This window comes from Notolabrus celidotus, chromosome 1 (genome assembly GCF_009762535.1).
Source record: "Notolabrus celidotus isolate fNotCel1 chromosome 1, fNotCel1.pri, whole genome shotgun sequence".
Classification (NCBI taxonomy): Eukaryota; Metazoa; Chordata; class Actinopteri; order Labriformes; family Labridae; genus Notolabrus; species Notolabrus celidotus.
Window position 1 is genome coordinate 5637291 of NC_048272.1, and position 15696 is coordinate 5652986.

The 15696-nt window shown below is 40.3% G+C and overlaps 1 protein-coding gene across 1 annotated transcript in view; it reads right to left on the reverse strand.

Moving 5' to 3' along the window:
- The window catches only part of LOC117811180 (low-density lipoprotein receptor-related protein 1-like), a 131500-nt gene extending 116149 nt beyond the window's left edge, over positions 1-15351 (reverse strand). Inside the window, exon 1 of the mRNA XM_034681281.1 lies at positions 14701-15351. Coding sequence (XP_034537172.1) covers positions 14701-14797 — 97 coding nt within the window. The 5' untranslated portion in view covers positions 14798-15351. The remainder of the gene's footprint in view (positions 1-14700) is intronic.
- Positions 15352-15696: the final 345 nt, after the last annotated feature.

Here is a 15696-nt window from a genome sequence, read left to right on the forward strand (position 1 = left end):
ACCCAAGGCTCTTTCATAATCCTGGAATCTACCTTTTCTGTCTGTATTAAATAGCTGAATTGGGTTTTCCCTGAACTGTCACTCAAATGCACACCAGCACTCCAAAAGGCAAAGAGGTGAAGAAATACATTACAGTCAATGGTATGTATCCAGCATGATAGTAGGTGCTTTTCTGTACGGAACCTATATTCCCAATACTAAAGCTAACAAGCCACACAAAAGCACCAGGTGGGAGTGCTGGCTGAAGTGAGTGCAGAGTGAAGTTATTCCAAATGGTAACAGGGATTGTTGCTGTGTCTGCTGGGAAAAAACAAGCAGTTTAGTCTACTGAAGATAGTGTGTACTCAGACCAATAAAACACTTGGGCAGTTTCTCAAGGAGAGAGGATTGCTTTGTACTTCTGAGTTTTGGACATGATAAAGCTGCATTATCTTTTTAAATATTTAGGAACAAGAGGTTTATACGAGAGGATGAAAAACAACATGATTTGTGTGTAATCTATTTTCAACACTGACGCCCACATGAAAAAAACCTTGACTCACAAGCTGAATATTTTGACAAAATGTGAAAAAAATTAAACATCAGAACTCAGCAGAAAATTCATGATAAACAAGTCAGACCAGTACTCAGAAGATAATGTTAACATTTTTATTCTAGCACATCAGGGTCTTTCTGCAGATAATAAATACTGTCGGCATCGTGTCATAGCTGGAGGCGGGGCATCTGCTTGGGGAAAAATGATCCAAGCAGATTTTAAACTCCAATGCTAATGCTAAGAAACTGTCATGTCCGACATTAAGTCATTATTGTGAAATGACAAAGAATCATACATTAATGAACTACACAGAGGAGGATTGGATTGTTGTCAACAAGTTATAAACCTCAGCTGCAAAGGGTCCTTCCGAGATGTATACCTGGTTGAATCTCCTGGTAAGAGACAATATTAAATTTGAAATGGATATGATGAATCAAACGTAACATTATTTCATCAACTAGCATGTTTTAGTGAATTCTGCGCACCTGATTGTTTTTATTTCCTATCAATGTGCTATATCACGCTGGGATTCACACATGGAGCTCAGCAGACTCAAAAACTAACGTGTTGTGAGGAAAGCTACTCACTTGGCAAAACGTGGTATGTTGTTCACTTGGCCTTCAACTATTAATCCAACATTCATGGTACCCCTGAAATAATCTTACCCTGCTTGGACTAGGTGAGGTGTAAAGTTAGAGAGGTGTTGACTACAAATGTTTGGCTTTTGGATCCAGCAGGCGACCAAGTTGTCCTCCCACTGAATGGCTGGCAGTCTCCTACTAAGCTACAAACAAATCAGTTGGGTAAGATATAAAACTTAGATTAAATTTAGATTCAGATTTTGTGTGTATTTGTAGAGCAGAAGCGCACACAGCAGCTCTTCAGAATTGTGGCTTGTGTTTTTTTCCCCCTCAGCGGCAAACAGATGTAATGTTTTCTGGTTTTTCCCATTGATGCAGACTGTATGTTACGCAAATAACACAAAGACAAAGTCTGGCCAATAATGAAACAGAAAAAAACACATAATCCAGGGGAGACATATAGGAAAGGACCGTTAAGGGGAAGGAGTCCATTTTGCCGACCTCTGGGCTGACCTGAGGGGGTTCTGCTAAGGGCCAGAAAAGAGGGAAGAGACTATATTGGGTTGTTTGACTGCGGCCTGCCACCTCCTCATCCTCCTCCACAGACCAGGCAAAACCGCTAAAGGACTTTGTAATGGAAGAGAGTGAGGAGAGGGAAGTGGGAGGGAAAAGACAAAGTTTTCCAATTTGTCATGTTATAAAATAGAAAGAAGAAGAAGAAGAAGAAGAAGAAGAAGAAGAAGAAGAAGAAGAAGAAGAGAAGAAGAAGAAGAAGAAGAAGAAGAAGAAGAAGAAGAAGAAGAAGAAGAAGAAGAAGAAGAAGAAGAAGAAGAAGAAGAAGAAGAAGAAGAAGAAGAAGAAGAAGAAGAAGAAGAAGAAGAAGAATATAAACCTCTGAGGCAGGGTTTGAAGGAGCAGTGGAAGTCTGGTGACCAGTGATAAAAGACAAGTTAAAACTAAGTTTAGACATGATCACGGCAAAACCTATCCATGGTTAAACAGCAGATTCTTAGTTGAGAGAATGTATTTTAAATTTGAAAGATGGTAACAAACATCAAAGTCTGAGGACATTTTTGCTTGATTCATTCATGTGAAGGGTGTATTTTGTATGTTTATTAGTTTTCATAAGTCTTCATAAGATTCTGTTATGCATGCACTTAGAGCCGAGGAGAATTAACATCAGGAATGTGCTCATGTCTGGTGCTACTTGCCAAGTAAAATGGAGCTCTGGCTGCAGGGTAACTCAGTCCGGCCTGTGACTGTTTATGTTTTACAGGTCACATCTGAGCACAAAGTCCTCCAGCCTTTGTGGTATCGAGAGGCAGAGCCCGTTGAGCAGATCCGAGTAATCAAATGTGAACTTAATTAAGAGCTATTTGAAAGTCTGGCTGAGATTTCACCATGTCTCAACCCCAGGGTGGTAATCAGCCATGACTGCTATTTGTGCTAGAGTCAGTGCTAGGGCTCAGAGGGAGGAGGCTACGACCGCTTTCACTTCCACAGACAGATTAAATCAAATCTGGCAGCAAAGTGGGGACAAAGCAAAAAAAATAAGAATAAAATAAAATGAAACTTAAGGTGCAATCCACCTTTATCAAGCTAGTCAGTTTAGACAAATCCCTTTGCCACACTAACACCAGAGGACACACTGTTCGGAGCTGCACAGGGAGAAAAAAATGACAATTAAGCCTACTTAGCATGTTGCTGAGGGAAACATATTAAAGGAGATTATATGAAATTCTTTAGTGCCTTTTCATAAGACCCGTGCAAGTTTCAAGTCTCAGTGTGATGCATGAGCTCCTCTACACACTCTAGAACATTCTCTCAGATTCAGTGTTCATGCACTGAAGAAACCCGAGCACTTATGTCTCAATATAGCACCGACAGCTCACAAGAGGGGGTCCAAACTAAAACTCTGTGATGATGAAAGCTTGACCTTAATAAATAAATAAATAAAACAGTAAATCCTAATCAATAAACTTGTGAAACACCTGTTGTACATGTGGGACACAATTTGCTGCCAGAATTTCAGAGGGCTGCATTTCAATGAAGCTGACATAACGGTATAACATCTGACCCTTCAACTCCAAGGCTGTTTTCGAAACGGCCTGCTACATACTACTTACTAATGTAGTAGGCAGGAGGTATTGCCTACTACGTACTACGTTTGAATTTAGTATGTAATATGACTGTTCTGTTGGATCTGTGTTGCAGTACGCTGGGCCAGACGTCACTGAATTTCCGTGTTTGGAATGCGGAAGTAAACAACGGACAAGCTGATAGAGAAACTGCTTCTTTAGCATCACTTATGATTTTAAAAGTTAAGAAGTGGTTTATATGGAATCTAATAATTTTAAATAGAGAAAAGAAAAATCGGAATGAGCTATATGCATTGTGGGAAACAGTATGTGAGGCAGACTGGTCCGATGCTTACTGTGTAATTTTCCCAAATCAGCAGACATCCACGAAGTTTTGGCATAATGCAGATTTTGCTCTTGTTCACATACTACATTCTGAATTTTGGCCAAATCAGTACGTACTGTTAGTATAGTAGGCGGTTTTGAAAACAGCCCAAGAGTTTGACATTCTGGAAAATACACTTGCTTTGTGACATGAGAAGACCAATTCCAGTATCATCTCTGTCCAATAAAAATAAGGTTTTTGTATGTGGCCTCCTACTTTAGCTTAGCTTAGCTCAGTGACTTAAAAAAGGGGGAACCATCACCACTATCTGCCTATCATAACCAAACAGATGCCTCAGTTTAGAAACAACAGTTAGTTTTTTTATGAGGGGTTAAGTTCAGTCACTGCCCCCAGCCAATAAAAAACATCTTATAACCATAGACTGTATAAAATATGGACGTAATATCCTTGACGTCACTCATCTGTTCCTGAGCGCTGTTTTGAAGCCAATCGACGGCGGCAGCCATATTGGAAATGCGGAACTCAACCAGGCAGAGTGTGATGTAAAGGGGTGGAGTCTGAGCCTCCCAGCCAACAGCTATGTGTTCCCGACAGGGGGTCAAGTCAGTCATGTCCTTAATTGGGAAAAAACTCGGAATCTTAATATCTTCTGAGCCGTCCCGTTAGAAAAAAATTCACCCCCCCTACAGTGTGTGCCGATAGAGGAATTAGCTACATAGAGCCAAGCCGTTTTTTTGAACCAGGCTGTAAACATGTTTATTAATGCTGCAAAGATCGTCTTTTTTAAATTGGTGTGTATGTGGTTTCCGGTGTTTCTGCAGCCAGCCTCAAACGGATTATCTATGAATTGCAGTTTATAACACTTCTGTATGGGCTTCATAGTTTGAGACCGGAGGTAGCCGCTTGTTTATAACCCTTAAACAAAACACTTACTTTGTATTGATTAAACAAACCACACAAAAACATGTTAACGGGAGGATTTCAAACACAAGTATTGTCTTTGTGCTAAGCTAAGCTAACCAGCTAATGGCTATCTTTTATGTAATGTATGTATGTAATAACAGTTTGTTTTATGTGGTCATTAACAAAATATGACAAAATACGTCTATTCAAGAATCTAAGAAGTAATTAAGGAGCAATTTTGTCACCATCTTATTGTCCCAAGCTGTCCACCTATTTCTAGTCTTTGTGCTAAGCTAGCCTTAGCTAACCAGCTTGAGGCTGTATCATGTCACATGATGAACATATAGGAAAGTGGAACTTATATTTTCTGATCTCATATTTAAAGTTATTTATCATCTCAAGACTATAAACAGACATGTTGAGGGAAATGAGCAAAATACATTCATTTTACCAACAGTTAAGGCTTATAACAGAAGATCCCAGCAACAGAAAACACCCTAATTCAGAGTGGCCATTCTGCCCACATGAATGCAGTTAAGTGTAGCATTTCCTTCACAGTACACAAAAAGATCAATTGCCTGAAAATGGTGTAAAACGTACAGAATAACAATTATAGATTTATTGAATGTGATTCATCCACGTGGCTCCTGCTCAGGCGGGCAGAAATAACTATTGTGTGTCCACTACAGGCCATGTGAGGAGATTTCTGCCACAGAGTGAAGGGTGAATGCCTGCTTGAGGGATTATAGTTACAATTAGGCTTATGTTAAGGTTATGGTTGGGTACTTTGTGTTTAGGATTAGAAGTTCGAGAATAAATCTAAATCATGGTTGCATGAGATGTGACCTGGGTGCTGATGTGACTGAGCGCGTGTGTCGCTGTAGCGTGTAGCAAATCTGTAAAGACAAAAAAAAAAAAAGACCACTAATGACAGAGTTTCCCAGTCTGGAGAGGTTCAACATATCAGAACAGAAAAGAGGAATGGGAACTCTTATTAAGGATGTTGAATCGGTGCAAGTCTGCCCAACAACACTTCTGTCACTGGAAAGAATGGATGTCAGTGAAAAAAGAACCTGTTGAAGGGGCTTTACTGCTTAAATGGTTTGAATTTGTTTTGTGGGCTCATGCTGCAAATAGACTATTTTACCTGACAGATGAGCCCAGATTCAAAACATTTCATGAACAAAAACTAACATTTTCATCCTGGAACTGGACTTTAAAACTAAACAATGCCCACAACAGAAAAGTAATATGACTCTCGGAATAGAACATCAAATAATTTCATGGGTATGTTCAATTCCCTGCAGCAACAATACACGCTATAGCCTCCATTGTGTGTTGCACAAATCAGAGTCACAGCTCCATGTGCCAGTCATCAACACAAACAGATCTTTCAGTCTGACACAGGGCAGCAAGTTGAAACCATTTTTGCTGTTCAAATTGAATCCTGACTCTATCTTTAAAGGTGAAGGCCAGGCAAACATGGGTCCCTGGTACTAAAATATAGATTATGTCGCATTATGTTTCTAATACACCGTGAGGATTTAATGAAATACAACTCACAAGTGTTGAAGTAAACAAACAACTGTCACAAGTTCCTCTTGGTGACTGCACAATTCCAAAGCTTTAGCATAGTGTTTAGAGAACTGAGATTATTAACTTTAACAAACTTGGTGTGTATTTGGAAGTGCAGAGTTTTAAACCATAACCTCTGATTTGTTGTCAAACGTGGGCTGAATAAGAGTCGTAGAATAACACTGCGAAGATTCTAAAGAAGAAGTTTCTTGTATTCACTTTTATCCATATAGTTACTTATTCATTAGCAAGAAATATCCAAGGTGTCCGATCTACGAAATACATTGCAATATATCTTGACCAGTAATTGTGGCTGATTACAGAACATGGCGATGTGTCTGTCACTTACTTCTTGGGCTGTGTACCAATGAAAAACATACGGATATGATGCTGAAGTGCTTTTTATATTGAAGGTGACATATTATTCTCTTTTTCATCAAAATATATTGGTCTAAGAGGTCCCCAAAACATGTCTTTAAAGTTTATTGCTCAAAAAAACACTTTGAAATCAGATTTTGGTCTGCCAGTAAACCCCTCTTTTTCAGCCCTGCTCAGAACAGGCTGTTTTCTTTGTCTGTGCCTTTAAATGAGAGTGAGCTCTCTGACCACGCCCCCTCAGGAAGTGGATATGGCCTCGGCTCTCCAGCACGTTGATCTAATGTTTACATGTTGGCTGAATATACACGGCTGCTCACAGACCCGCGTTACTTCAACCCTCTGAATTTGATCCAGAATCTGATCCTGACGGAGAGGCGCCTGCAGCAGGACCTTTCTGACGGATTGGTCACAGATTTTGTGTTTCTTGTTGTTTTATTTGTCAGTATGTCGACGTGTGTCTTGGTACACAGCGACGAACATGTAGCTATGTGGCTATGCTAACTAGCGCTAGGATTTTTCCATGAAAAATAAAAAACATCCACTAGATCTTCAAATCTGCAGACGTGGGGAGTAAAACCGACCTTTGTGTTTATTAAGACAGCCTCAACTAGCATGCCTCCCTCCTAAGCGCCTTGTTAGCACACCTGTGTGCAGGTAATGAAAAACGGAGAAGGAGTTGAGTTGTATTTTATACAGTCTATGGGCTGAACAAGCTCCGAGCTCTGACTTCTGTTACAGACTGGATGGTGTTATGACGTATGAAAAACACTGAAAATTGAAACGGCTCGTTTCAGCACACATTTACAGAAAGGTGTAGAAATCAGAACAGGGGCAGAATGGATTTTTTTCATTTTCGGGGAGTTTGTAGACATGCCAGGGACACATATTTCAGGTGGAGAACCATTAAAAAGTCAATTTGCATGATATGTCACCTTTAAAATAAAGTAAGATATGGTAATGCACTTGGACATGTCATTATTAAGTGTTATGGACTTCAGATTTAAGGCTGCTCCCTTTAAAATCCTTAAATGCTATCAATAGATCAAAAGACAACTTGATTGTGAAAAAGGTTGCTAGCAATAATTAGTTAAAACCTGACAGTGAACACTCCTTTGCTCCATGGTGCTTTGGTGTGTTTAAGCCCACTGCTTCACAGAGTCTTCTTTGAAAGCTCAACACCAAATTAACTGTCATTTTACTAGAGGTGTGAAAAAATATCGATACAGCAATACTATTTTAGCCGAGTTGGAACTAAAATACGACTTCAGTATTTCAAAAACAATAAAGTGGAAAAGTTGTTTTCAATCAAATAGTTTTGACTTAATTTGTCCTTTCAATTTTGAGTAACATTGTGTGATTTACATATACCCCATCCCTATTTTTTTCTTAGGTAACTGTGTAAAATATTGCAATATATCACAATATTGTGATATCGTGATATATCATGATACTATCGTATCGTGACCAAAGTATCGTGATGCGTATCGTATCGTGAGGTTCTTGCCAATACTCAACCCTACATTTTACTGAGTTTGATGTGTGAATGGGCAACCACTAGCAAACAAGTTTACCATTCCAATTGAAGAAGTGGATAAAGGCTTCGCCAAAGAGGCTAAATATCTGATAAATATCCAATACAGAAAGTGTTGGATGATTTTTTTCTTGTTTTTTTGAAGGTCTCGTGGTTGTTGGTGCACTTTTCACAAGTACCAGTCATCAGGTAAAAACACCATCAACCTAGATTCCCTGCATGCTGTATGCAACAAGACAACATTAGAACTGTTAATAGGTCAGGCATGACGGCAAATGTGATCAACATTTGAAAAAGCTGAGTATGTAAAGATCAAGCCAATCTTTCAGCTAAACACTCCACAACACAGATATGCCCAATGCAGTTGTATCAGATGGCATAAATCTGATTCTGCTCGAGGTTTCTGCCTGTTTAAAGGAAAATAAGAAGCTAAATGTGGCCCCATGTTTGCTCATGGTGGATTTACATTGCGTGTCAGTAAATTACATAACTAAGCTTCAGGTCAAGTACAAGGTACAAATAACAAATGATTGATATAATAAGAATAGGTATTGCTATTGTGAATTGATCTTAAAAACAACGCAGGTCCTGCAGGGCTCCCCCATGTATAAAAGAAAGGTTGTTCTTGATTTAATGTAAAACCTTTGGTCACTATGTAGAAAGGATTTCTGTCATTTGTCCAAAGAGAGATAACAGCATCAGACTGAGAAAGATTTTCCTAGCAATTAAGCCTCAAACTCGGCATTCGCACGTAGCCTGAAATCCAAACCTCAGGCAGAAAGGACGAAGCACTCTCTCTCCATATCTTCATGAACTGATAGCTTTGGGTCAGAAGTCGCTAGTTAATGAATTGTATATCCACACCTGCCTGTTCGTGATATTCTCTAACAAGTTTCTGCTCATATTCTTCCAGAGGGCCTCCTGAGACCGTCTTCTATCTCAAGTCCTTAAATAGCCTAGTTACATCTAGATAGTGGATCTCAATCAGTGGGTCAAGACTGTAAAATGGGTTACAGGGGCTGGACTGAATATCCTAGCCACAAAGCACATTGGCCGTAAAGCCTGTCAGCTTTTAAAGACTTCACCAGGATTTTTAGGTATTTATAAAAAGTCTTGCTGTGGGACATTTTAATCTCTGATCTAAGATTAACTAGAATTAGAAAATTAGAAGCATCTAAATACAACCAGTTTAGAAAACAGTCCATCATTTTTTTTTAAATAAGCTCATTCAAATCTTTCTCTGAGCTTTGATGAAAAGATCGTCACTGCTTTTACATCTGTGTGAACGGAATAAAAGCCGGAGCTGGTAGCTTAGCTGAGCATCAAGACTGAAACCAAGTGAGAGAAGCTAGTCTGGCTCTGCTTGATAGTGTGCCCTTTGACATTTTTTGAATACCATGTAGTAACTCACTTGTTTATCTATTTAAAAAAAAGGTTAAAATTGTAGAAAAATACATTTCTGTCTCTCAGGGGCTACCCATGTTCACATGTTGCGTTAATGCAAAATCACTGAAGTATGCATGCCATACCAGTAGTTGGCGGTGTAACTTTGTGATCAAACACCACTAAACACTATGCTCACAAAGCCTTTCTTCAACAGAACAATGAGTACAAACAAACAAGAAGACTGTGGCGAACGCATGCTCGAAAATCATTGACTTTGTCTGTAGATGCGTCAGTACACTCAGTAGAGTTAGCAGCACTTACACAGCTTGGTAGTCCTCCATTATTGTTCTACTCTTGCATGGCTTTTTGACTGGAAACGTTATATGTGGGTGCAAATGGGGCTGTGACGTCACCGATTTCATAGGACCTCTGTATCACTTGTTTACATATCAAGGGAAGGGGTTTTGTTTCCCAAAAATTCCACTCTGGATCCCGTTTTTAAAGTTTGTTATAAGCATAGACTGTATAAAATGAGGACGTAGTATCCGTGACATCGCCCATCTGTTCATGAGCGCTGTTTTGAAGCCAGTCGATGGCGGCAGCCATATTGGAAATGCGGAACTCAACCAGTCAAAGTGTGATGTAAAGGGGCGGAGTTTGAGCCTCCTAGCCAACAGCTATGTGTTCCCGTCCGGGTGTCAAGTCAGTCATGTCCTTATTTGGGCCAAAACCTGTTATCTTAATATCTTCTGAACCGTTGTGTTAGAAAAAAGTTAACCCCCCGTACAGTGTGTGCTGATAGAGAAATTAGCTAGGTAGAGCCAAGCCGTTTTTTGAACCAGGCTGTAAACATGTTTATTAATGCTGCAAAGATCGCCTTTTTTGAATTGGTGTGTATGTGGTTTCCGGTGTTTCTGAAGCCAGCCTCAAGTGGATTATCGATGAATTGCAGTTTATAACACTTCCACATGGGCTTCATAGCTTGAGACCGGAGGTTGCCGCTTGGTTATAAGTCTCCCAAAACTAGGGATGCATCAATCCGATCCTGGTATCGGATATCGGCTAGATCGGACTCAAAAAGCTAGATTGGATATCGGTGACAAGGGGCCGATATATAGTGCCAATCCATATGGCAGATCTATTCATCTCAGTTCTATGCTTTTCTGTGTTTACGTCATCAACGCCAGTTTGTCTTTGCATTTTTTGCCCAGTGGAGCATGATGGAGGACAACTACGGAGACTCTGCAGTTTAGGTGCATGCTTCTTTTGCTAATGGAAACTGCCGGAAACTCGCAACATGTGCAGCGGTAATGTTTCGACGGATGGCAGTCACGCTGAAAAATATAATGGAAACCCAAAGGAGGAAGTTTACGTCAGCTGTAGCCTACTGCAAAGAATCAAGAAACCTTCTATTGGATTCAAAGTGTGAAAAGACGGACAGGTTATTGGATTTAATTGTTCCGGATCCTTGAAATTAAGGGATTCCAGCTTCCAGTTTAGCACTTGGAACCCAGGTACAGTTCACCATCAAGTCAGAAAAGCCTGAAGTTGCCAAAACATGATTCTATCCTCACATTAAGGAATAGAGATTGTTAAATCAAAATCAGGATCAGATCGGCTAATATCGGTATCGGCAGATACCAAAGTCCAGGTATCGATATAGGTATCGGGACCTAAAAAGTAGGATTGGTGCATCCCTACCTAAAACGCAATTTCTATTTATAGGAATTGTTAATACGCAATGTGTGGTTTACCATTTTATATTGAAAATGTCTTAGTGTAAACAGGACCATTGATTTTCCACTATAGTTGCCTTAGAGGTGCTTGTGGGTAAATTGTGATACCTTTTACAGAAGCTTTATCTATTCTGAATGCTCAGCTAAGCTAGCTTGGTGTTGCCAGACTATATTAATAATATTGATATGAGTGTGATATTTGTCTTCTCAACTAAGTCTTGGTGAGGAAGTGAATGTTTATTTTCCAGAATGTCAAACTTTAAGGCTCAAGAAATCGTATTTTTTTTAAATGAAAGAAAAAAGGAAACATACAGGGAGCAGTTTAGAGTGTTAAAAGAACCTACTGTGACAGCATAACTGCAGGATACAATGATTTCACCTCACAAGTGTGCACTGTCAGTGAAAGTATCTAATGCTCAGTCTTTTAAAAGTGTCTTCTATCTAGCATTTTATTTCTAATGCCACATAAACCTTCAGTGTACTAATGTGGCTGAACTTTACTTTGCCTCTGAGTTGTTTTTCTCTGGGAAAAGCTGCCGACCAAAGTACTGGATTTTATATCTGCTCAGCTATGCAGTTGTGGCTGGTTTTCAGTGTGTCATAGAAGCTATTTAAGCAGCAACCAACAGTCTTAGTAATGCACTGATCTGAACAGCTTATTCACAGCAGTGTCAAATATACTCTCCCTCTTTTATTTATATTAACTGCTTTTCCACTGTTAAATCTTGCTGGTGGGACATGAGGTCAACAGACAGAAGGGCCTGACAAATGTATTCTCTTTTCCATATCCCCCTCTTTTGTCATTAAACAGTAAATTGGCAACCCTTTGGCCGTGTGGATGTGTAGTGTCACACCACTCAACAGCCAAATGCTGGGCCAGTTGTAAGACCTCCACCAAATGTTACAGCAGAGGAGTCCAGAGGGGGAACGTGAAAGGGAAAGGGAAGCTCTGGATGGTGGGTTGGTTTGGAGGACAGAGCCTTGGCTATTTATATAATCAAGTGAAAGAAGCTTAAAAGTAAGGGTGGAAAAAAGTAAATTCACTCAACATTGGATGAGCAACAATGCATTGTAGATGAAGACTCAATGCCACAAAAGCTATTTAAATGGATGATAGAAAAAAAAACTTGGACTCTCATCACTGACAGGGTCTCAAACATGGCTCTTCTTTTTAATCTGAAATTTTGAACATATTTACCACCATTTCTACGTGCAAGTGATCTCTTCATGCAATAACATTACGGTTCCTTCACAGAGTGGAACAATGTGAATTCTTTCATTAAGGTCTTTTTACACTGGTCCTCCAATTAGCGGCGTCCTCTGAACAATTCGAGACTGTTGGTGGAGGTCCCCTCTGGGAAACAAAGAGCAGTTTAGACCCAATTAAAGTCAGGGTTTGTTGGTGGCCCCAGGACTTTGCTCTGTCTACAGTACTGAGACAGTGAGAGAAAATCTTTAGGGGTTTGGAAAATGGAAAAAATGAGAGTTCCAGGCAAGTCTAAAAAAAACTTTACAAGTAACATATGTGGTTCAAAGAGGCTTGAAGAATTAAAAGAAGCAATCAAAGAGGTTACAAAAGTAATTTAGCCATGCTTGGGAGAAGATGAGAAGCAGTCTTGCTTCCTATACAACAAGTGACATGTGGATAGGTTGTTAACAATAGAAGATACCTGAGTTGTTTAACTGATCTGTATATGAGTCAAATGTTGACAAATGTCTGTTTTCTTTCAAGGCTCAGTCAAGCACAGCAGCCTCTACATCCCAGTGACTTTTCCAGTAAAGCAAAGGTTTGGCAATCTCTGGTACACTGCACAAGGCTGACTCATCAAATGAAGGCATTAATACTGACAGAGAGGAAAATTTCACTAAAACAATAACTGTGAGTCGACGCAGAAACCATCTGAAGGCAGGATTTTTCAGTTGTTGCTGTAGACTGAGGAGGAGGCAGACACTGCAGGTGATTGCAGGCTATCCAAGTCTATCTTCGAGGTGGTAATTTATGTGGATTTCGCTCCCTAAGAACCTCACAACACTGGATTGCCAAGTCGATGAGACGACTTCAAAGGCAGGAGGAGAAGCTTTTACAGCCAGACGATGAATCTCGCAAAAATGCAGCTCGGTGGTTTAAATCAGTCATGCATGTTAGAGTCTCACTGAATTTAATGAAATGTCAATTTTAGAACCATGATTAGCTTTACAGCAACTTGCACTTGTTATTGGACACATGTTCTCAACATTAAAGCAATCTAAAAATACTCTTTTGGCCAGACTTCCCTAAAACGACTTGGAGGCATTTAATATCTTTGCAGAAGTAACAAGTCTCTTCTTCTTTTTTTTTTTGTCACCTGCAAAGAATTCAGCAAATCTGTGTGCAATAACTCCACTGTGATAACGCCCTTTTCCTTCTCTTACCAAACAGAGGAGTATGTGAGTGGAGCTGTGAGGCTTAATAGTTTCCAGAAGTTGTTCCAGTCTGTGAAGGTGTGCGTTCGCAAGGTCGTCGGAGGGAGTTGTTTTGAACTTTTCCCTATCTGAGCGAAGATCACAATACGAGTGTTGGCGTTTTGGCCTGTACAGTCCACTGACTAATCAAACTCATGCACAACAATAACACAGTGCTATACATGCATATTGACTGCAGCAGTAAATATCTGGGCTAACTATGATGGTGCTATTGTGGCGATTAAGTTTCATTCAGCAAATAAGTTGAAACTGTGCCAATGAAAATACATGACACTGAAAGAATAGAGCTGTTTAATATCATTTCTACCTCCAGGTTACTTGACTTAAAAATCTGCTGATATTGAAATGCATATTATGGATGGAAAACAATATTTACTGACATTGTTCCCAGCTGTGACACTCTTGCTGTTTGTTACATGATAGTCAATGTGAAACCTGTTGATTCATCAGGGGCCAATAAAAAAAAAATCCTGCTATTGAATAGGTGTATTGACTGCTGTATGTGCAGATGCCCAATTCCACATTTTAGGCAGGATCACACACCAAACAAACTCTAGGATCAGTGTTGGTATAGGCATCATTACATGAAGAACTCTAAAAGCATACAGGCACACTTTCTCATCTGAGACACATAAATATGACAGTGTTGTTTGACTGTGCAGTAAAGGAATCCTCTCGACCTATCAGCACACCATTCAGGAAAATCTGATGAGTGTGTACTGATCAACACAGCTCCACTAAAACACTAAAAGAGCTGATATTTCTAAACACATGACACCTATTAAGAGTTTGCCAATGTGTTACTCGAGCAATACAAAGTAATGTAACATCCAAATTGGAGCATCGATCTGCATACCGGGGCCTATGCTACAGTTCCATCACTGACTGACAGTGTGAATGTAAGCTCCAGAGGGCTGGCGGAAATGTGCGATCACTGCTGTGACATTGCAATATTCACATGTGGCAGTGGGAGACAGAAACAAAAGAGCGCTTTAATTGTCTCGCCTTGGTTTCATCCCCTCCACGTCGCTCCACTCAAAACGAGCAGTCATTCCTTCAGGGGGTTCACACTACTCTACTTGCACTGCAGACACATAACACAATAAGTCCTCAGCATGTACACACTTATAGTTATTCCAAGCATTTTAAATACAAGAGTCTGGAAATGCGTGAATCAGCTCTGCTTACCATCAATAGCCCTTCCAGGAGCGATTACTTCCAAACTGTACAAGAATCCCAAGAAAAGCAATCCAGTTGCCAACATGTTGGCCGTGGTGCGCAACATTGTAGCTTATCTTAAAGAAAATTAGTCATCAATCGCCTCTTGGTCCTGTCAAGCTGGAGGTTGCAGACAGCCGACGACGTGTAACCAACCGAGCCCAGGCGATGATGCTCCTCTCTGGAAATCCGCTGTATGGGTGCGCAGTGAGGCTGACAATGATGCAGCTGTGTGCCCACACGGAGAATATATTTTTTTTTGCAGACTGTCAAGGTAAAAAAAAAAAAAAAAAAATAGAAAAATGAGCCGAGGCTTCTCCCAGCCCGGGGTTTCTTTTAGGGGCTCCACGGATGCATGGACAGCCCTGCCACAAAGGCTGCTAGCAGGCTGAACCGAGCATCAAGCTAGCCCGGCGTGCAGTCGAGATGAAGGGGAGCTGGCGCCTCTTCTCATGCAGTTCTCTGTCTTTTGTTCTCCCAGTGTAGGAAGCACAGGAGGGAATAAAGAAGTGAATCAAATGTTGCTGCTCTCCTCCCCACCAGCACCTCCGCTGCTGCTGCTGCTGGCCGCAGATTGAGCCTGAAGCCCGCTGTAGCCCAGTCAGTCACTCAGCTCTGAGTGACGTCGCAGCAGCAGCAGCTCGCGGGCCCTCCCCTCTCTCTCTCTCCAGCACCCAACACCCCCCATCAAATCACACTCTGCCCTGTAAAACTTAATGCAACAATGCTATTGATTCTCTCAACACCACCTCTAATTATGCACACAGTGGTGGACAGTGATACTTATTACCAATGGTGGACAAAGTACACAGCTTCATTACTTAAGTCAAAGTATAGATCCTCCTAGTCAAATATTACTCCAATACAAGTGAAAGTTGCTCTGTCAAATTATTACTTGAGTTAAAGTACTGAAGTACTTGCTTTTGAAAATACTTAAGTATTCAAAGTACTTTCTAAATTATCTCA